Source organism: Xenopus tropicalis, chromosome 7 (genome assembly GCF_000004195.4).
Source record: "Xenopus tropicalis strain Nigerian chromosome 7, UCB_Xtro_10.0, whole genome shotgun sequence".
Classification (NCBI taxonomy): Eukaryota; Metazoa; Chordata; class Amphibia; order Anura; family Pipidae; genus Xenopus; species Xenopus tropicalis.
This window is the reverse complement of record NC_030683.2, coordinates 131,893,091-131,916,060: the sequence shown is the minus strand read 5'-3', so window position 1 is coordinate 131,916,060 and position 22,970 is coordinate 131,893,091. Positions and strand designations below refer to the sequence as shown.

The following is a 22,970-nucleotide window of genomic DNA, read 5'->3' as shown; positions in this document are numbered from 1 at the left end:
AGCCCCTGGGGTATAGGATTTCAGACTGGGGGGGACCCCTGGGGTATAGGATTTCAGACTGGGGGGGACCCCTGGGGTATAGGATTTCAGACTGGGGGGGACCCCTGGGGTATAGGATTTCAGACTGGGGGGGACCCCTGGGGTATAGGATTTCAGACTGGGGGGGACCCCTGGGGTATAGGATTTCAGACTGGGGGGGACCCCTGGAGTATAGGATTTCAGACTGGGGGGGACCCCTGGGGTATACGATTTTAGACTGGGGGGACCCCCAAATACTAGCCCTAGGGAAGTGTAATGAAGGGGCCCCGGATCTTTGTAGCAGTGGCTCCGGGTTCCTCTGGGCTGCTCCATTAGAGTGTCAGCTCTGCGGCTCATGAGAGGGTCACCAGATCACTTGAAAATTCATCCAGTGCCAGGATCTTCCCAGTGAATAGAATGTGAGCTCTGCAACCAAGGACAACTGGGGGGGGCTGGAGTTAAATTCCTCTATCAGGCACTTCCCTGTGAATAGAATGTAAGCTCTGCGACCAAGGAGAACTGGGAAGGATGCAGTTAAGTCCCTCTGATATCAGGCACTTCCCTGTGAATAGAGTGTAAGCTCTGCAACCAAGGACACCTGGGAAGGATGCAGTTAAGTCCCTCTGATATCAGGCACTTCCCTGTGAATAGAGTGTAAGCTCTGTGACCAAGGAGAACTGGGAAGGATGCAGTTAAGTCCCTCTGATATCAGACACTTCTCTGAGAATAGAATGTGAGCTCTATGGCCAAGGACAACTGGGGGGGGGGCTGGAGTTAAATTCCTCTATCAGGCACTTCCCTCTGAATAGAATGTAAGCTCTGCGACCAAGGACACCTGGGAAGGATGGAGTTAAATTCCTCTGATATCAGGCACTTCCCTGTGAATAGAGTGTAAGCTCTGCAACCAAGGACACCTGGGAAGGATGGAGTTAAATCCCTCTGACACCAGACGCTTCCCTGTGAATAGAGTGTAAGCTCTGCGGGCAGAAATTACAGGAACCAATTTGAGTCACAACTTGTAACGGTTGTAGAGATAAAACTCCCATGATGCCCCGGGGGGGGGGGGGTTGTTTATCCCTTACTGTACGTTAAATCACACACATATCTTTCCCCTATCGGCCTATGGCAGCCCCGCGTCCTCATTTAACTTTCGCCCCGCCCACCCAGCGCTCTGAGCCCGCCCACCCGGGGGAGGAACTACAACTACCAGCATGCGTTGCGCGCTCCTCAGCCTCCCCAGCCGGTGATGGGAACCGCTCTGCCCCGGGACCGGGATGGAAACAGGTACTGACCGGGGTACTTGGGGTGGCGGGGGCAATAGCAGTGCTGCGGGGGCAATAGGAGCATTGTGGGGTACAGAAGTGACAGCTGGACTGGCTACAGGGGCAAAGAGCAGAGACAGTGTGGGGCACAGGGGGGCAGAGAGGGTGAGGGCAGTTGTGGGGCACAGAGGGGCAGCAGGGCTGGCAGAGAGGGTGAGGGCAGTTGTGGGGCACAGGGGGGCAGAGAGGGTGAGGGCAGTTGTGGGGCACAGGGGGGCAGAGAGGGTGAGGGCAGTAAGGGCAGTTGTGGGGCTGGCAGAGAGGGTAAGGGCAGTTGTGGGGCTGGCAGAGAGGGTGAGGGCAGTTGTGGGGCACAGGGGGGCAGAGAGGGTGAGGGCAGTAAGGGCAGTTGTGGGGCTGGCAGAGAGGGTGAGGGCAGTAAGGGCAGTTGTGGGGCTGTAGGGCTGATGGGGGGCAGAAAAGGGGTTGGTATGAGAGTGGCAGTGAGGGGTAAAGGGAAGGGAGAGGGTGAATAAGGGGCAGTAGGACTGGCACTGGGGGGTTACATGCTGGGTTGTGTATTCCCTTTCTGGGTATTGTATGTACAGTGTGTGTGTGTTATATACAGTGTATACTGTGTGGTACAATATATACAGTTCAGTTACATACAGTGTATATAATTGTTACATACAGTATATATAATTGTTACATACAGTATATATAATTGTTACATACAGTATATATAATTGTTACATACAGTGTATATAATTGTTACATACAGTATATATAATTGTTACATACAGTATATATAATTGTTACATACAGTATATATAATTGTTACATACAGTGTATATAATTGTTACATACAGTGTATATAATTGTTACATACAGTGTATATAATTGTTACATACAGTATATATAATTGTTACATACAGTGTATATAATTGTTACATACAGTATATATAATTGTTACATACAGTATATATAATTGTTACATACAGTGTATATAATTGTTACATACAGTATATATAATTGTTACATACAGTATATATAATTGTTACATACAGTGTATATAATTGTTACATACAGTATATACAGGATAGGGATGTACGGTGCGTGGGAAGCTGGTACTGTTACATGGGGGGTATAAGGCTGGGTGGGTGCGGGTAGTACTGGGGGGCACAGCTGTGCCAGGGTCACTAGCCTGTGGGTTAATCCCATAGTGACTGTATGAGGATTTGGGGGGTTACAGTGGGGGGTTCCCTGCCGGGTAGGTACCTGCTCATCGTGTGGTTGGGTATGTAGTTGGGAGCCGCTCGCCCTGCTGATGGGGTGGGTGGGGGGTGGGTGCCTGAAACCCCCAGGGAAGAGGCAGAACTTATGCCCAGAGTGTGTGGCGCTGCCCAGTCCTGTTACCCCAGAGCCTAAAGGGCAAGTTAAACAGTCTGTTCACTGAATGGGAATGTAAATCAGTTTTTGCCCATTTACCCCTGTTCCAGGGCAGGAAGGTGCTGAGCAGTTATTGGCTGCTGGGAGTTAATGGGTCTCAGTGTTTGTTCTGATCCGGTTTGAGGCTGAGTTCTTTGTGACCCGCGAGGCACAGGGTGAGACATGTGATTGGCGGCTGATTCTCACGCTGCTCCTCGTTGTTTGTGCCCCAAAAAGAGGAAGCAGCGCCTTACATCACCCTGGGAACCCCACAACTACAACTCCCAGCATGCCCTGGGAACCCCACAACTACAACTCCCAGCATGCCCTGGGAACCCCACAACTACAACTCCCAGCATGCCCTGGGAACCCCACAACTACAACTCCCAGCATGCCCTGGGAACCCCACAACTACAACTCCCAGCATGCCCTGGTAACCCCACAACTACAACTCCCAGCATGCCCTGGGAACCCCCACAACTACAACTCCCAGCACGCCCTGGGAACCCCACAACTACAACTCCCAGCATGCCCTGGGAACCCCACAACTACAACTCCCAGCATGCCCTGGTAACCCCACAACTACAACTCCCAGCATGCCCTGGGAACCCCCACAACTACAACTCCCAGCATGCCTTGGGAACCCCACAACTACAACTCCCAGCATGCCCTGGGAACCCCCACAACTACAACTCCCAGCATGCCCTGGGAACCCCACAACTACAACTCCCAGCATGCCTTGGAAACCCCACAACTACAACTCCCAGCATGCCTTGGGAACCCCCACAACTACAACTCCCAGCATGCCTTGGGAACCCCACAACTACAACTCCCAGCATGCCCTGGGAACCCCCACAACTACAACTCCCAGCATGCCTTGGGAACCCCAGAACTACAACTCCCAGCATGCCCTGGGAACCCCACAACTACAACTCCCAGCATGCCCTGGGAACCCCCACAACTACAACTCCCAGCATGCCCTGGGAACCCCACAACTACAACTCCCAGCATGCCCTGGGAACCCCCACAACTACAACTCCCAGCATGCCTTGGGAACCCCAGAACTACAACTCCCAGCATGCCCTGGGAACCCCACAACTACAACTCTCAGCATGCCCTGGGAACCCCACAACTACAACTCCCAGCATGCCCTGGGAACCCCACAACTACAACTCCCAGCATGCCCTGGGAACCCCACAACTACAACTCCCAGCATGCCTTGGGAACCCCACAACTACAACTCCCAGCATGCCTTGGGAACCCCAGAACTACAACTCCCAGCATGCCATGGGAACCCCAGAACTACAACTCCCAGCATGCCCTGGGAACCCCACAACTACAACTCCCAGCATGCCTTGGGAACCCCACAACTACAACTCCCAGCATGCCTTGGGAACCCCACAACTACAACTCCCAGCATGCCCTGGGAACCCCACAACTACAACACCCAGCATGCCCTGGGGACCCCACAACTACAACTCAGAGCAACCCTGGGAACCCCCACAACTACAACTCCCAGCATGCCCTGGGAACCCCACAACTACAACTCCCAGCATGCCCTGGGAACCCCACAACTACAACTCCCAGCATGCCCTGGGAACCCCACAACTACAACTCCCAGCATGCCCTGGGAACCCCACAACTACAACCCCCAGCATGCCTTGCATCACTCCCAGCAGGCAACCCTGGGAACTCCATAAATACAACTCCCAGCAACCCTGGGAACCCCAGAACTACAACTCCCAGTACCTTGTATCACCCTCAGCAGGCAACCTTCGGAACCCCAGAACTACAACTCCCAGCATGCCCTGCCAGCTCCGCTGCTGCACTTACATCAAACGTATGGAGCAGTACCAGTAGTACATGGGGCCCCACCAGAGAATGAAGTCCATTGGCTCCCTGTATTGCTTAACCCTTTTATATCCACTGTCCTCTCCGCCTCTCATCCCATATGATTATTCCTTTAATCCCAACAGCCTTTGATCCCAGTGGGATCTGAGATAATGGGAGTGAATACGGAGTGAGCGGGGGGGGGGGGGGGCTTTGATCACAAGTGGGAATTGTGTTAGTGAGGGGTTCTGAGTGCGTCCCGAATGGGTCAGCGCTGAATGCAGAGCCCTGATCCCCCGGCGCCAGGTGGTCTATGGAGTGAAGCCTCTCTGTTTCTAAATGGTAATTGTAATAATGATTGTACCCCCTTCTGCCCACGCACAGAGGCCCTGTGATTATATGGATCCCTTGTGCCAGCCCCACGTGTAGCCTGGCATCAGGACTGCCTTGGCAACATTAATCAGCCATTTTGAGGGCAGTGCCAGTGCCACGGGTATAATGACCCCTGCTAGGGGGCAGTGCCAGTGCCGCGGGTATAATGACCCCTGCTAGGGGGCAGTGCCAGTGCCGCGGGTATAATGACCCCTGCTAGGGGGCAGTGCCAGTGCCACGGGTATAATGACCCCTGCTAGGGGGCAGTGCCAGTGCCGCGGGTATAATGACCCCTGCTAGGGGCAGTGCCAGTGCCGCGGGTATAATGACCCCTGCTAGGGGGCAGTGCCAGTGCCGCGGGTATAATGACCCCTGCTAGGGGGCAGTGCCAGTGCCGCGGGTATAATGACCCCTGCTAGGGGGCAGTGCCAGTGCCGCGGGTATAATGACCCCTGCTAGGGGGCAGTGCCAGTGCCGCGGGTATAATGACCCCTGCTAGGGGGCAGTGCCAGTGCCGCGGGTATAATGACCCCTGCTAGGGGGCAGTGTCAGTGCCGCGGGTATAATGACCCCTGCTAGGGGGCAGTGCCAGTGCCGCGGGTATAATGACCCCTGCTAGGGGGCAGTGCCAGTGCCGCGGGTATAATGACCCCTGCTAGGGGGCAGTGCCAGTGCCGCGGGTATAATGACCCTGCTAGGGGGCAGTGCAGTGCCGCGGGTATAATGACCCTGCTAGGGGCAGTGCCAGTGCCGCGGGTATAATGACCCCTGCTAGGGGGCAGTGCCAGTGCCGCGGGTATAATGACCCCTGCTAGGGGGCAGTGCCAGTGCCGCGGGTATAATGACCCCTGCTAGGGGGCAGTGCCAGTGCCGCGGGTATAATGACCCCTGCTAGGGGGCAGTGTCAGTGCCGCGGGTATAATGACCCCTGCTAGGGGGCAGTGCCAGTGCCGCGGGTATAATGACCCCTGCTAGGGCGCAGTGCCAGTGCCGCGGGTATAATGACCCCTGCTAGGGCGCAGTGCCAGTGCCGCGGGTATAATGACCCCTGCTAGGGCGCAGTGCCAGTGCCGCGGGTATAATGACCCCTGCTAGGGGGCAGTGCCAGTGCCGCGGGTATAATGACCCCTGCTAGTTGTGCCACGTGGGAACGGAAACGTTTATTGAAACCGCAATTGTGACAAAATAAAGGGCAAGTTGACGCTGACATTATATCACAGGGGGAACAGATGTCACTGGTCTAAGAATTTGCATTGGGTCTTTGGGGTTTTTTTTCTGTAGCCTCTCAAGCAGTTACTCAGTTGCTAAGACTCTGCTTCCCCAGCAACCAGAATAACAGACAGGACAGAGAGACACCGTTATTGTGACAGTTTTGGCTGACTTTCCCTTTACTCAGCGTTATTGCAGATTGTTTGTTTAAGGAATTGTTTCCCTGTGATGTTCTGAACATTGTGTGGCCATTGGCATCAGCCTGGCACTGCCACTCAGCAAATAAATAATAATAATAATATATCAGTATCATGCCAGGGTGTGGTTAAACCATTCCTGGGAGCCAGCAGGTTATGGGGTTCCCTACCCAGAGAGGGGGAATGAGTGATACATTGGGGGTGGGGAGGAAAGGGGATCTCACCATCAGCATAGGAAGGGGTTCCTTACTGTAAGGGCAGTCAGGTTATGGGATTCCCTACCAAGAGAGGGGGAATGAGTGATACATTGGGGGTGGGGAGGAAAGGGGATCTCACCATCAGCATAGGAAGGGGTTCCTTACTGTAAGGGCAGTCAGGTTATGGGGTTCCCTACCCAGAGAGGGGGAATGAGTGATACATTGGGGGTGGGGAGGAAAGGGGATCTCACCATCAGCATAGGAAGGGGTTCCTTACTGTAAGGGCAGTCAGGTTATGGGGTTCCCTACCCAGAGAGGGGGAATGAGTGATACATTGGGGGTGGGGAGGAAAGGGGATCTCACCATCAGCATAGGAAGGGGTTCCTTACTGTAAGGGCAGTCAGGTTATGGGGTTCCCTACCCAGAGAGGGGGAATGAGTGATACATTGGGGGTGGGGAGGAAAGGGGATCTCACCATCAGCATAGGAAGGGGTTCCTTACTGTAAGGGCAGTCAGGTTATGGGGTTCCCTACCCAGAGAGGGGGAATGAGTGATACATTGTGGGTGGGGAGGAAAGGGGATCTCACCATCAGCATAGGAAGGGGTTCCTTACTGTAAGGGCAGTCAGGTTATGGGGTTCCCTACCCAGAGAGGGGGAATGAGTGATACATTGTGGGTGGGGAGGAAAGGGGATCTCACCATCAGCATAGGAAGGGGTTCCTTACTGTAAGGGCAGTCAGGTTATGGGGTTCCCTACCCAGAGAGGGGGAATGAGTGATACATTGGGGGGAGGGGAAAATGGAAACTGACAGGTTTCCCTAAGAATATTTGCCCTTTTACAACTTCCCTGTATCAGATGGAATCTGGGATTTGAGTTTTGTGCCTGAAGGCGACACAGAAAGAACAAGTTAAACGAATCTGAATCATGTGACTCCCTGGCAGAACCACTGTGTGTGTTTCTCTGTCTGATTCTCTGTACTTCCTGCTCCTGGGCTGCTCTCTTTCCCATGGTCAGGCAGGAACCTCCCCCTGGGTAAGTGAATCCAATCTCCCCCCAGTACTTACCCAGGTACAGAGCTCTGATTCTCTGTACTTCCTGCCCCTGGGCTGCTCTCTTTCCCATGGTCAGACAGGAACCTCCCCCTGGGTAAGTGAATCCAATCACCCCCAGTACTTACCCAGGTACAGAGCTCTGATTCTCTGTACTTCCTGCTCCTGGGCTGCTCTCTTTCCCATGGTCAGGCAGGAACCTCCCCCCGCGTAAGTGAATCCAATCTCCCCCCAGTACTTACCCAGGTACAGAGCTCTGATTCTCTGTACTTCCTGCTCCTGGGCTGCTCTCTTTCCCACTGTCATTTTAAGTTGAATTTCCCCTTTATCTCTGTGGAATCCCAAGCTGACTCACTAAACATAATGCTTTGCAGGGTGCAGTCAGTACCTGTTGGTGCCAGGAGGGGGCAGTACAGAAATACACAATCAGTGGCAGTGCAGGGGTCCCAGATAAAGCGAAACTGATTTGCTGCAGGGAGTCACTTATGGCATCAGCCTGTGGGGCTTTTCTTCACTTGGGAGATCAGGGCCCATTCTGACTGCCTGGTATTTGTAGCTCATTGCTCTGGGGATGTCACACCTGAGTTTTGGGAGTAAAGTCACTTAGTTACTGGTTATACTCACAGTTACTGACTGAGTGAGTGAGTGAATGGGCCCGGGAAGCAGGGAGTTATGATTCCAAGGCACGCAGGGTTAACAGGGAGTTGTGGGCGGAGCCATAATACTGATATTTACTTTACTGATATAAATCTCCTGGCGCCTCCTGAAATAACAGAACAATAATCAGATGTGGATTTACTCGTTACACTCGTTAGTGGGAAGTTCATGTGAATTCACTTCTTCCTCATTCTCACTTTATAGTTATGTGTAACTGTCACTGTGTCTGTCCCTTTCCCTTCCCTGCACTGCTGGTTCTGACTCCTGATACAACTCCCCAATACCCATTCATTCCTCATTCTCACTGGGTTTATAGTTATGTGTAACTGTCACTGTGTCCCTTTCCCTTCCCTGCACTGCTGGTTCTGACTCCTGATACAACTCCCCAATACCCATTCATTCCTCATTCTCACTGGGTTTATAGTTATGTGTAACTGTCACTGTGTCTGTCCCTTTCCCTTCCCTGCACTGCTGGTTCTGACTCCTGATACAACTCCCCAATACCCATTCATTCCTCATTCTCACTGGGTTTATAGTTATGTGTAACTGTCACTGTGTCCCTTTCCCTTCCCTGCACTGCTGGTTCTGACTCCTGATACAACTCCCCAATACCCATTCATTCCTCATTCTCACTGGGTTTATAGTTATGTGTAACTGTCACTGTGTCTGTCCCTTTCCCTTCCCTGCACTGCTGGTTCTGACTCCTGATACAACTCCCCAATACCCATTCATTCCTCATTCTCACTGGGTTTATAGTTATGTGTAACTGTCACTGTGTCTGTCCCTTTCCCTTCCCTGCACTGCTGGTTCTGACTCCTGATACAACTCCCCAATACCCATTCATTCCTCATTCTCACTGGGTTTATAGTTATGTGTAACTGTCACTGTGTCCCTTTCCCTTCCCTGCACTGCTGGTTCTGACTCCTGATACAACTCCCCAATACCCATTCATTCCTCATTCTCACTGGGTTTATAGTTATGTGTAACTGTCACTGTGTCTGTCCCTTTCCCTTCCCTGCACTGCTGGTTCTGACTCCTGATACAACTCCCCAATACCCATTCATTCCTCATTCTCACTGGGTTTATAGTTATGTGTAACTGTCACTGTGTCCCTTTCCCTTCCCTGCACTGCTGGTTCTGACTCCTGATACAACTCCCCAATACCCATTCATTCCTCATTCTCACTGGGTTTATAGTTATGTGTAACTGTCACTGTGTCTGTCCCTTTCCCTTCCCTGCACTGCTGGTTCTGACTCCTGATACAACTCCCCAATACCCATTCATTCCTCATTCTCACTGGGTTTATAGTTATGTGTAACTGTCACTGTGTCTGTCCCTTTCCCTTCCCTGCACTGCTGGTTCTGACTCCTGATACAACTCCCCAATACCCATTCATTCCTCATTCTCACTGGGTTTATAGTTATGTGTAACTGTCACTGTGTCCCTTTCCCTTCCCTGCACTGCTGGTTCTGACTCCTGATACAACTCCCCAATACCCATTCATTCCTCATTCTCACTGGGTTTATAGTTATGTGTAACTGTCACTGTGTCTGTCCCTTTCCCTTCCCTGCACTGCTGGTTCTGACTCCTGATACAACTCCCCAATACCCATTCATCCCTCATTCTCACTGGGTTTATAGTTATGTGTAACTGTCACTGTGTCTGTCCCTTTCCCTTCCCTGCACTGCTGGTTCTGACTCCTGATACAACTCCCCAATACCCATTCATTCCTCATTCTCACTGGGTTTATAGTTATGTGTAACTGTCACTGTGTCTGTCCCTTTCCCTTTCCTGCACTGCTGGTTCTGACTCCTGATACAACTCCCCAATATCCATTCATTCCTCATTCTCACTGGGTTTATAGTTATGTGTAACTGTCACTGTGTCTGTCCCTTTCCCTTCCCTGCACTGCTGGTTCTGACTCCTGATACAACTCCCCAATATCCATTCATCCCTCATTCTCACTGGGTTTATAGTTATGTGTAACTGTCACTGTGCCTGTCCCTTTCCCTTCCCTGCACTGCTGGTTCTGACTCCTGATACAACTCCCCAATACCCATTCATTCCTCATTCTCACTGGGTTTATAGTTATGTGTAACTGTCACTGTGTCTGTCCCTTTCCCTTCCCTGCACTGCTGGTTCTGACTCCTGATACAACTCCCCAATATCCATTCATTCCTCATTCTCACTGGGTTTATAGTTATGTGTAACTGTCACTGTGTCTGTCCCTTTCCCTTCCCTGCACTGCTGGTTCTGACTCCTGATACAACTCCCCAATATCCATTCATTCCTCATTCTCACTGGGTTTATAGTTATGTGTAACTGTCACTGTGTCTGTCCCTTTCCCTTCCCTGCACTGCTGGTTCTGACTCCTGATACAACTCCCCAATATCCATTCATCCCTCATTCTCACTGGGTTTATAGTTCTGTGTAACATTTAATGCCCCATGTGGAATTCGCAGTGCAGTTTTGGGCCCTGTTGTTTAAATGGAATATTAAAGGGAAACTAAACCCTGCTGCACAGCGCGGCTCAACCAAACGTTACTCAGCTGTTGCCGGACTACAAATCCCAGAATAATGTAACATATAATGCAGGGTGAGGCATGCTGGGAGCTGTAGACCTCGATAATGAACAGCTTTCAGTATAATTTAAAGGGGAACTCTGCCCAAACAAATCTCTCTTCCAGGCAAAAACCTGTTTTTGGGTGAAGTTGCCCTTTAAGCACTGCTAATCCCATAAAGTGACCCAGTGGCCCTTCTGCCCCCCATGGAGCACAGACCTGTTTGGGGAAGGTGTAGGATCCCAGTGTTGGGAGTCGGAACAGAACTTGTTCTGCAGGATTAATGGAAAAACCTGTTGCTGGGAGCCGGCCCCGCCCCCTGGCTGCCGGGGAGGGATTGGGCCAATTCCGGGTGAGAAGTTGTACCTGGCCGCACACCTGTTACGCAGAAGGGGGAACCAGCAGTGCGGAACTGGGCCAGCGCCGGGATGAGAGCCTAGCCAGGGGGAACAGCTGATTGGACAGAAGGTGAGGGGGTGATGGCAAATCTGCCCCTTTATTCATACAATTTGCCCTTTCTGGTGTCTGGGAGTTTTCAGGCATCTGCCCCATCAGGGGGTATTTGTATTCAGGGTTTGCCCCCTGTATTATACAAATGATGAAATCGTCCTGCCATTTGGGCTGCTTAGAAGGCAGTGTAGGCTGCAGCGGGTATTTGTGTAGGGTTGCCCCCCCGGCTGTGGCTTTTCATTCCAGCTCCTACAATGCTGCTGGGATTCCAGGGGGGGGGGATTCTGAGAGTTGTAGTTAAACTGTGTCTCAGGGAGGACAGTTACAACCCCAGGCTGCTTAGAAGGCAATGTAGGCTGCAGCGGGTATTTGTGTAGGAGGTTAACCCTGATTCTATCAGTCGTACCCGCAGGCCAGGTATGTGATCGAGAGTAGTCTAACATGGCATTGCCCCCCGGCTGTGGCTTTTCATTCCACAATGAAAACAATGCAAAGGTTACTGCTGGGATTCCAGGGGGGATTCTGGGAGTTGTAGTTCAACTGTTTCTCAGGGGGGCAGTTACAAGCCCTGAGTATGTGAAGCAGTATCTGCGTTCCTATGTCCAACCAGTCAGTTCATCTGATTCTACCCCGAGGGATCCACCCCCCTCCCCCCAGGAAAGTGATTGTGGGGTAAATAAAGGGAATCGAAGTGGAAACGTCTTGGATCAACAAGAGTTCAGCCGCAGAGTCAGACACATACAAATAACGTTCTGGGGCATTATGGGTAACAGTAGCCATTGGACTCACTGACCCAACAGTACCACGTGCAGTACCGGGCGCCGGCTGTAGGGGGCACAGAGCATTCCCCATAAGGTCCATACAGAATGGCTGAACCCCTGTGGGATGATTTGGAACCCCCAGCTGTGAGCCTGACCCCCCCAGCTGTGAGCCTGACCCCCCAATTGTGAGCCTGACCCCCCAACTGTGAGCCTGACCCCCCAACTGTGAGCCTGACCCCCCAACTGTGAGCCTGACCCCCAACTGTGAGCCTGACCCCCCAGCTGTGAGCCTGACCCCAACTGTGAGCCTGACCCCCCAACTATGAGCCTGACCCCCCCAACTGTGAGCCTGACCCCCCAACTGTGAGCCTGACCCCCCAACTGTGAGCCTGACCCCCCAACTGTGAGCCTGACCCCCCCAACTGTTAGCCTGACCCCCCCAACTGTGAGCCTGACCCCCCCAACTGTGAGCCTGACCCCCCCAACTGTGAGCCTGACCCCCCAACCGTGAGCCTGACCCCCCAACCGTGAGCCTGCCCCCCCAACCGTGAGCCTGACCCCCCCAACCGTGAGCCTGACCCCCCAACCGTGAGCCTGACCCCCAACTGTGAGCCTGACCCCCCCAACTGTGAGCCTGACCCCCCCAACTGTGAGCCTGACCCCCCCAACTGTGAGCCTGACCCCCCAACTGTGAGCCTGACCCCCCAACTGTGAGCCTGACCCCCCAAGCTGTGAGCCTGACCCCCCAACTGTGAGCCTGACCCCCCAACTGTGAGCCTGACCCCCCCCAACTGTGAGCCTGACCCCCCCAACTGTGAGCCTGACCCCCCCCAACTGTGAGGCCTGACCCCCCAACGTGAGCCTGACCCCCACTGTGAGCCTGACCCCCCAACTGTGAGCCTGACCCCACAACTGGTGAGCCTGACCCCCCCAACTGTGAGCCTGAACCCCCCAACTGTGAGCCTGCACCCCCCAACTGTGAGCCTGACCCCCCAACTGTGAGCCTGACCCCCCCAACTGTGAGCCTGACCCCCCAACTGTGAGCCTGACCCCCCCAACTGTGAGCCTGACCCCCCCAACTGGTGAGCCTGACCCCCCAACTGTGAGCCTGACCCCCCAACTGTGAGCCTGACCCCCCAACTGTGAGCCTGACCCCCCAACTGTGAGCCTGACCCCCCAACATCAGTGCCCACCCTCGTGGCTGAATGGAATCATGGGAATGTTACTGGCCAAGGGCAATAATTGACACGTTGGCAGCAGAAGTCATGGAGCCTGGGGGCCGTGGCCCCTGATAATGGCAGAATAGGGCCCCAATGTAACAATGGGCTCCTCCCCGGCCCACGTCCTGCATGGCTAATTAGAGATTAACTCACATTTAACTGCTAGTTGGTTACTAGGTTTTAATTTCCTTAGCAACCAGCAGTTCTGGAGTCAGGAAAACATGGGAAAAGAATAAAAATGACGTCAGTAGCAAAATAAAAAGATAATAATTCAAATACAAATAGAGAAAGTGAAGGGGAATTCAGCTCAGGGCAGGCCCATTCCTATGTAGTTACACGGGTTAACTTCCCCTTGAAATCTCTTTAGTAGCATCTCTGGGTAACTGTATAGCTACTGTGTCACCTTCTTATCTGAGGGAGGTGCCATTAACCCCTTCCCTTCTGTATAAGCACGGAGGTGCCATTAACCCCTTCCCTTCTGTATAAGCAGGGAGGTGCCATTAACCCCTTCCCTTCTGTATAAGCAGGGAGGTGCCATTAACCCCTTCCCTTCTGTATAAGCAGGGAGGTGCCATTAACCCCTTCCCTTCTGTATAAGCAGGGAGGTGCCATTAACCCCTTCCCTTCTGTATAAGCACGGAGGTGCCATTAACCCCTTCCCTTCTGTATAAGCAGGGAGGTGCCATTAACCCCTTCCCTTCTGTATAAGCACGGAGGTGCCATTAACCCCTTCCCTTCTGTATAAGCACCGAGGTGTCATTAACCCCTTCCCTTCTGTATAAGCACGGAGGTGCCATTAACCCCTTCCCTTCTGTATAAGCATGGAGGTGCCATTAACCCCTTCCCTTCTGTATAAGCACCGAGGTGCCATTAACCCCTTCCCTTCTGTATAAGCACCGAGGTGCCATTAACCCCTTCCCTTCTGTATAAGCACGGAGGTGCCATTAACCCCTTCCCTTCTGTATAAGCACGGAGGTGCCATTAACCCCTTCCCTTCTGTATAAGCACCGAGGTGCCAATAATCTGTTCCCTTTTGTATAAACAGGGAGGTACCTTTAACCCCTTCTCCTCTGTATAAGTAAGAAAATGCTTTTAACTCCTTCCCTTTTATATAAGATCACTGGGGCAGGGGCTGATGGGAATGGGATAAGTACCTTAGATTGTAAGCTCACTGGGGCAGGGACTGATGGGAATGCGATAGGGACCATAGATTGTAAGCTCACTGGGGCAGGGGCTGATGGGAATGGGATAAGTACCTTAGATTGTAAGCTCACTGGGGCAGGGACTGATGGGAATGCGATAGGGACCATAGATTGTAAGCTCACTGGGGCAGGGACTGATGGGAATGGGATAGGGACCTTAGATTGTAAGCTCACTGGGGCAGGGGCTGATGGGAATGGGATAGGGACCTTAGATTGTAAGCTCACTGGGGCAGGGGCTGATGGGAATGGGATAGGGACCTTAGATTGTAAGCTCACGGGGGCAGGGACTGATGGGAATGGGATAGGGACCTTAGATTGTAAGCTCACTGGGGCAGGGACTGATGGGAATGGGATAGGGACCTTAGATTGTAAGCTCACTGGGGCAGGGACTGATGGGAATGTGATAGGGACCTTAGATTGTAAGCTCACTGGGGCAGGGGCTGATGGGAATGTGATAGGGACCTTAGATTGTAAGCTCACTGGGGCAGGGACTGATGGGAATGGGATAAGTACCTTAGATTGTAAGCTCACTGGGGCAGGGACTGATGGGAATGGGATAGGGACCTTAGATTGTAAGCTCACTGGGGCAGGGGCTGATGGGAATGGGATAAGTACCTTAGATTGTAAGCTCACTGGAGCAGGGACTGATGGGAATGCGATAGGGACCATAGATTGTAAGCTCACTGGGGCAGGGGCTGATGGGAATGGGATAAGTACCTTAGATTGTAAGCTCACTGGGGCAGGGGCTGATGGGAATGGGATAAGTACCTTAGATTGTAAGCTCACTGGGGCAGGGACTGATGGGAATGGGATAGGGACCATAGATTGTAAGCTCACTGGGGCAGGGGCTGATGGGAATGGGATAAGTACCTTAGATTGTAAGCTCACTGGGGCAGGGGCTGATGGGAATGGGATAGGAACCTTAGATTGTAAGCTCACTGGGGCAGGGACTGATGGGAATGGGATAGGGACCTTAGATTGTAAGCTCACTGGGGCAGGGGCTGATGGGAATGCGATAGGGACCATAGATTGTAAGCTCACTGGGGCAGGGGCTGATGGGAATGCGATAGGGACCATAGATTGTAAGCTCACTGGGGCAGGGGCTGATGGGAATGGGATAGGGACCTTAGATTGTAAGCTCACTGGGGCAGGGGCTGATGGGAATGGGATAGGGACCTTAGATTGTAAGCTCACTGGGGCAGGGACTGATGGGAATGGGATAGGGACCTTAGATTGTAAGCTCACTGGGGCAGGGGCTGATGGGAATGTGATAGGGACCTTAGATTGTAAGCTCACTGGGGCAGGGGCTGATGGGAATGGGATAGGGACCTTAGATTGTAAGCTCACTGGGGCAGGGACTGATGGGAATGGGATAGGGACCTTAGATTGTAAGCTCACTGGGGCAGGGACTGATGGGAATGGGATAGGGACCTTAGATTGTAAGCTCACTGGGGCAGGGGCTGATGGGAATGGGATAGGGACCTTAGATTGTAAGCTCACTGGAGCAGGGGCTGATGGGAATGGGATAGGGACCTTAGATTGTAAGCTCACTGGGGCAGGGACTGATGGGAATGGGATAGGGACCTTAGATTGTAAGCTCACTGGGGCAGGGACTGATGGGAATGATGCATATTCTCTGTACAGCGCTACGGGATATGTCGGCATTATATATATATAGAGAGAGAGAGAGAGATATACAGGGACAGGAGAGTATGAGGAGCAGGAAGCTGCCATGTCAGCGGGTCGGTACAGGGGAGAGATGACGAGTGGAATGAGGATCAGGGAGGTTCCTGTTCTGTTTCTTGTGACCAAGGAGTGAGGCAGCGTGGGAAATATCTGTAATGTGAGTTGCGCTGGGAATGCGGCTGTGGCCCCCGGGGCGCTGGGAGGGGGAGAGATCGATGATTTCCTGTTACTCTGGACTTTGCTCCTGTTCACGGAAACTGCTGCTCTCCTGGCGCTGATCCAATATAGTGACAGGTGGATCCTTTTGTTTGATTTGGGCCCTGAGTTCCCTGGGAATGTAATGGTACTGTCTCTTTAAGGGCACAAGTGTAACAGTCACTCCTCCCCCAGGTCCAGCTTCTACTACATTGGTTCAAGAGTCAGAATTGGATAAGGGAAAGGGACAGACACAGTGACAGTTACACATAACTATAAACCCAGTGAGAATGAGGGATGAATGGGTATTGGGGAGTTGTATCAGGAGTCAGAACCAGCAGTGCAGGGAAGGGAAAGGGACAGACACAGTGACAGTTACACATAACTATAAACCCAGTGAGAATGAGGGATGAATGGATATTGGGGAGTTGTATCAGGAGTCAGAACCAGCAGTGCAGGGAAGGGAAAGGGACAGACACAGTGACAGTTACACATAACTATAAACCCAGTGAGAATGAGGAATGAATGGATATTGGGGAGTTGTATCAGGAGTCAGAACCAGCAGTGCAGGGAAGGGAAAGGGACAGACACAGTGACAGTTACACATAACTATAAACCCAGTGAGAATGAGGAATGAATGGGTATTGGGGAGTTGTATCAGGAGTCAGAACCAGTAGTGCAGAGAAGGGAAAGGGACAGACACAGTGACAGTTACACATAACTATAAACCCAGTGAGAATGAGGGATGAATGGGTATTGGGGAGTTGTATCAGGAGTCAGAACCAGCAGTGCAGGGAAGGGAAAGGGACAGACACAGTGACAGTTACACATAACTATAAACCCAGTGAGAATGAGGGATGAATGGATATTGGGGAGTTGTATCAGGAGTCAGAACCAGCAGTGCAGGGAAGGGAAAGGGACAGACACAGTGACAGTTACACATAACTATAAACCCAGTGAGAATGAGGAATGAATGGATATTGGGGAGTTGTATCAGGAGTCAGAACCAGCAGTGCAGGGAAGGGAAAGGGACAGACACAGTGACAGTTACACATAACTATAAACCCAGTGAGAATGAGGAATGAATGGATATTGGGGAGTTGTATCAGGAGTCAGAACCAGCAGTGCAGGGAAGGGAAAGGGACAGACAGACAGTGTCAGTACATGGGATTAAATACACATTATTTGTCTCCTTTGCAGATAACAGTAGGTTGCTGGGCCCCCAGAAGCCCGGTGGTTACGGGACACTGCCCCCCTGTGAATTCAGATCCTGCATGGTGAGTACCCGGGGGGCAGGGGATGGGAAGAGAAAGGAATTGCCAGAAATGAAACAGTTAATAGTAGATACTCACCAAGTTATATGGGGCAGGGGGCAGCCATTGTTTCCCTGCGAGGCACCACAGATGCAAAGGGGAGGAGTTATCTTTTTTACCTGATTAAACACCACCCATTTCCTGTAGCCGCAGCCAATAGGCAGTTCCAGTACCAGAATATGTAACCAGTCGATTGCAGTGGGATCCGTGGGTTTAACTGGAATACTTTGGGCAATTGCTCTTCTGCACAGGAGCTTACAATCTATAGGATAGAATAGCAGTTAATGAAATGAGACCCTTCAGCAGGCGTCTGATCCCATTGGATAAGAGCCGCACCTTCCACCCAATGGAGACGCTAGGTATTAGCCCCATATGTTGGCAGCGCCCCCTTGTGCCTAATGCTCTTGGTTCCCCCATCAGGAGATCCGAGGGTACCGGCGAATAACATGGAAGCTGGTTCTGTGCTGCATTCTCTGCGTCCTGACCCTGGGGGTCCTCCTCCTCTTCTTTCACTGGAAGCCCCGCCTCTACGTGCTGCTCACCTGTCGCCACTGCCCCCTGGCTGAAGCCAATTGGCTCGTTATTAAGGTAAAAATAGAAACCGTACCTTTAAATGCTCAGTTGTAGCACACAATTCCCAAGCTCCACCCATGAACTGGAGAGGGCGTGGCTTATCCTACAAGCAGGAAATAATAAAAGGTGTGTATGGTCCCTTTAATCAACTCTTTGTGCTTATAGGATGAATTCGGCCAGATCTCCATCGCGGAAGTGCGAGTGGAACAGGGGATGGATGTGAGGTATGGCAGCACCGCGCTCCCATCTACTGCCTTTAACTGTCCCCATCCCCCATTCCTCACATCTGCCCTCTTGTCTTTTACCCCTCATTGAATCCAGCCCCCCCCCCCCGGGTAAGTGAATCCAATCTCCCCCCAGTACTTACCCAGGTACAGAGCTCTGATTCTCTGTACTTCCTGCTCCTGGGCTGCTCTCTTTCCCATGGTCAGGCAGGAACCCCCCCCCCCCCGGGTAAGTGAATCCAATCTCCCCCCAGTACTTACCCAGGTACAGAGCTCTGATTCTCTGTACTTCCTGCTCCTGGGCTGCTCTCTTTCCCATGGTCAGGCAGGAACCTCCCCCTGGGTAAATGAATCCAATCTCCCCCCAGTACTTACCCAGGTACAGAGCTCTGATTCTCTGTACTTCCTGCTCCTGGGCTGCTCTCTTTCCCATGGTCAGACAGAAACCTCCCCCTGGGTAAGTGAATCCAATCTCCCCCAGTACTTACCCAGGTACAGAGCTCTGATTCTCTGTACTTCCTGCTCCTGGGCTGCTCTCTTTCCCATGGTCAGGCAGGAACCTCCCCCTGGGTAAGTGACTCCAATCTCCCCCCAGTACTTACCCAGGTACAGAGCTCTGATTCTCTGTACTTCCTGCTCCTGGGCTGCTCTCTTTCCCATGGTCAGACAGGAACCTCCCCCTGGGTAAGTGAATCCAATCTCCCCCCAGTACTTACCCAGGTACAGAGCTCTGATTCTCTGTACTTCCTGCTCCTGGGCTGCTCTCTTTCCCATGGTCAGGCAGGAACCCCCCCCCCCCCCGGGTAAGTGAATCCAATCTCCCCCCAGTACTTACCCAGGTACAGAGCTCTGATTCTCTGTACTTCCTGCTCCTGGGCTGCTCTCTTTCCCATGGTCAGGCAGGAACCTCCCCCTTACATTACATTTCCCTCTCTCAGAATTTCCCATGTCACAAAGCCTACTTCCAGCTCCTCATTCCTCTCATCTATTTCCTGTTCACACCCCGGCCCGTTCACTCCCCCCGATAAGCAGAACCATATTGCATATAACAGAGATTTCCTTGTGTGCCGCAGCCTTGGGCCCTATATGACCGGGCGACTGGGAATAAACGGAGGGGGAAGCGTGATCATTGGGGTTGAAGACCAGGAGGATTTCAAGGATACCATCCAGCTGCATCACAAAGAGGAGGTAAGTGCCCTAGGGGGTAGGTGTTCAGGTAGTGAGGCAGAAGCCCACATGGTGGTGCCATATAGAGACATACAGTATGGCAGCTCCCCCTGTACCCACATGTATAAACATAGGGAGAGTAATTAGCCCCGCCCCTGTACCTTAACCAGTTAATCAGAAATGTTCCCTTTATTGAAGGGAAAGTAAAGGGCTAAATATTAGAATAAATGTGTCTCAGCCAATAGGGTTACAGTAAATCACAGAGCTATTTCTCCCCCCCCCAGAATAATGCGCTGCGGTACTTTGTGTTTGAGGGGATGCGATACGTTTGGAGCAACCGGACTCAGAACTTTGTCAGAGTGAGGTAAGTTGTTTCCAGAACTCCCACCCCCTTGTGCCCAGTGCTCAGATACCCACCTTGGGCCCCGCCCCCAGTACTTACCCAGCTACATAACTCTCTTCTTCCTGCTCCTGGGCTGCTCTCTTTCCCATGGTCAGACAGGAACCTCCCCCTGGGTAAGTGAATCCAATCTCCCCCCAGTACTTACCCAGGTACAGAGCTCTGATTCTCTGTACTTCCTGCTCCTGGGCTGCTCTCTTTCCCATGGTCAGGCAGGAACCTCCCCCTGGGTAAGTGAATCCAATCTCCCCCCAGTACTTACCCAGGTACAGAGCTCTGATTCTCTGTACTTCCTGCTCCTGGGCTGCTCTCTTTCCCATGGTCAGACAGGAACCTCCCCCTGGGTAAGTGAATCCAATCTCCCCCCAGTACTTACCCAGGTACAGAGCTCTGATTCTCTGTACTTCCTGCTCCTGGGCTGCTCTCTTTCCCATGGTCAGACAGGAACCTCCCCCTGGGTAAGTGAATCCAATCGCCCCCCAGTACTTACCCAGGTACAGAGCTCTGATTCTCTGTACTTCCTGCTCCTGGGCTGCTCTCTTTCCCATGGTCAGACAGGAACCTCCCCCTGAGTAAGTGAATCCAATCTCCCCCCAGTACTTACCCAGGTACAGAGCTCTGATTCTCTGTACTTCCTGCTCCTGGGCTGCTCTCTTTCCCATGGTCAGACAGGAACCTCCCCCTGGGTAAGTGAATCCAATCTCCCCCCAGTACTTACCCAGGTACAGAGCTCTGATTCTCTGTACTTCCTGCTCCTGGGCTGCTCTCTTTCCCATGGTCAGACAGGAACCTCCCCCTGGGTAAGTGAATCCAATCGCCCCCCAGTACTTACCCAGGTACAGAGCTCTGATTCTCTGTACTTCCTGCTCCTGGGCTGCTCTCTTTCCCATGGTCAGACAGGAACCTCCCCCTGAGTAAGTGAATCCAATCTCCCCCCAGTACTTACCCAGGTACAGAGCTCTGATTCTCTGTACTTCCTGCTCCTGGGCTGCTCTCTTTCCCATGGTCAGACAGGAACCTCCCCCTGGGTAAGTGAATCCAATCTCCCCCCAGTACTTACCCAGGTACAGAGCTCTGATTCTGTTTGGCCAGTAGAGGGAGCTCCTGCCCCCCCCCCCCCCCCCCCACACACACACACAGTAACCCCAGTATCTCTCTTGCCCTCAGCTCATTGGATGAAGGGGTGACATGCGGAGAGTTACACAAGAAGAAGTTCGGGCTGAACCAGACGGAGCACAATACCAGGTGGGAGGGGCAAGGGAACTGATTGGTTGAGCCCCCTGGACGTGGGGTGGGGCTGTGTATAACACCCAGGGCTGCTTTTAACATTCATTGTTTGCTGATTGGCCTGTTCCCCTGCAGGAAACAGATCTTTGGAGCCAATGAAATCGACGTCCCTGTTAAATCATATGGGCGGCTCCTAATCGAAGAGGTAAGTACTGGGGATTCCCTGTCTGTGCCCCTCACACAGCGTGTGATCCCCCCCTAGGGGGCGCCTGTAGGCCTGATTCACTGGCAGGCAATAGCCTGGTCTATAGAGTGTAGCAAATTGGCAGTACAGTAATCTCTACTCACCATCCTAATAAGGACCACCCCATAGCCCCTTGTGGCTTGGGCAGAGGATCATGGGACTTGTAGTACTTGGGGTCCGCACCCCCTAAATGCCACTGGTTATGTCTCCGCAGGTGCTGAACCCGTTCTACATCTTCCAGGTGTTTAGTATTGTGCTCTGGATGTGCGATAATTACTATTATTACTCCGCCTGCATCCTCGTCATCTCCATCATTTCCATTAGCCTCTCCCTGTACGAGACCCGCAAGGTGAGTTAATGGGATTCCAGGGGCGGAGAGGGTGATACTTCCCCTTTACTGAGCACTGATTGGGTCCCATAAGGAGCACGCGGTGTAATTTGTGGCTTCAGTGATTTACAGATATAGTAATGAGAGAGAAATGGTACAGAGAAGGTGCGACTAAATTAATAAAGGGAATAAACGGTATGCACAATGCTGATGCTGTTCTGGGGGAAGCCTCCGTCTCCATCAGCTGGGTGCCCAGTTAGTCCTATCAGTACTACTACTAGTAACCGTGCAAGTCTAGTAGCCTCAACCAATGCTGATTAAGCTCCTCCCTCTCTCAGCAAAGTGTTACCCTGCGCAACATGGTGAAGATGCAAGTGAGCGTGAAAGTGCGGCGGGACACGGGGGGTGAGTAATGTGCGCACTCACGGGAGTGGGAGCCGGAATTTATCATTAACCACTAGGGGGAGCTATTTTTGTAGCCATTAGCTTAGCCAAGTGGGAAACACATTGTAGGTAGGGACCAAACCCCACCCCTGCCTGACCATGGGAAAGAGAGCAGCCCAGGAGCAGGAAGTACAGAGAATCAGAGCTCTGTACCTGGGTAAGTACTGGGGGGAGATTGGATTCACTTACCCAGGGGGAGGTTCCTGTCTGACCATGGGAAAGAGAGCAGCCCAGGAGCAGGAAGTACAGAGAATCAGAGCTCTGTACCTGGGTAAGTACTGGGGGGAGATTGGATTCACTTACCCAGGGGGGGGGTTCCTGTCTGACCATGGGAAAGAGAGCAGCCCAGGAGCAGGAAGTACAGAGAATCAGAGCTCTGTACCTGGGTAAGTACTGGGGGGGAGATTGGATTCACTTACCCAGGGGGAGGTTCCTGCTTGACCATGGGAAAGAGAGCAGCCCAGGAGCAGGGGGGGATTGGATATACTTACCCAGGGTAATGTCCCCAGTGGGGCAAATAGAAATACACTTACCCAGAGGCCGCACAGATGGGGCTGTTGGGCGCACATTGAGGTGCTGCTTGTGTTACAGAGGAGATGTTGGTGAATTCCCCGGATCTGGTCCCCGGAGACTGTATAATCCTCCCCCCCGAGGGAATCCTGATGCCGTGTGATGCAGCACTGCTGACCGGCGAGTGCATGGTGAATGAGAGCATGCTGACAGGTGAGTGCGCGCTGGTTGCTAAGGAAAGTGGT

At 52.4% G+C, this 22,970-nt stretch overlaps 1 protein-coding gene across 2 annotated transcripts in view; it reads left to right on the top strand.

Moving 5' to 3' along the window:
- The first annotated feature begins 1,202 nt into the window (after window positions 1-1,202).
- The window catches only part of atp13a2 (ATPase cation transporting 13A2), a 42,658-nt gene continuing 20,890 nt past the window's right edge, over window positions 1,203-22,970 (top strand). The window contains exons 1-11 of one of the 2 annotated variants that reach the window (XM_031905436.1): window positions 1,203-1,302; window positions 17,496-17,572; window positions 18,029-18,196; window positions 18,347-18,405; window positions 19,479-19,593; window positions 19,857-19,936; window positions 21,140-21,217; window positions 21,335-21,404; window positions 21,658-21,792; window positions 22,110-22,176; window positions 22,807-22,938. In XM_031905436.1, the coding sequence (XP_031761296.1) occupies window positions 1,293-1,302; window positions 17,496-17,572; window positions 18,029-18,196; window positions 18,347-18,405; window positions 19,479-19,593; window positions 19,857-19,936; window positions 21,140-21,217; window positions 21,335-21,404; window positions 21,658-21,792; window positions 22,110-22,176; window positions 22,807-22,938 (991 nt within the window). In that variant the 5' untranslated portion in view covers window positions 1,203-1,292. Of the gene's footprint in view, window positions 1,303-11,117; window positions 11,250-17,495; window positions 17,573-18,028; window positions 18,197-18,346; window positions 18,406-19,478; window positions 19,594-19,856; window positions 19,937-21,139; window positions 21,218-21,334; window positions 21,405-21,657; window positions 21,793-22,109; window positions 22,177-22,806; window positions 22,939-22,970 lie in introns of those variants that run through there. The other variant, XM_031905437.1, reaches the window with a different exon arrangement.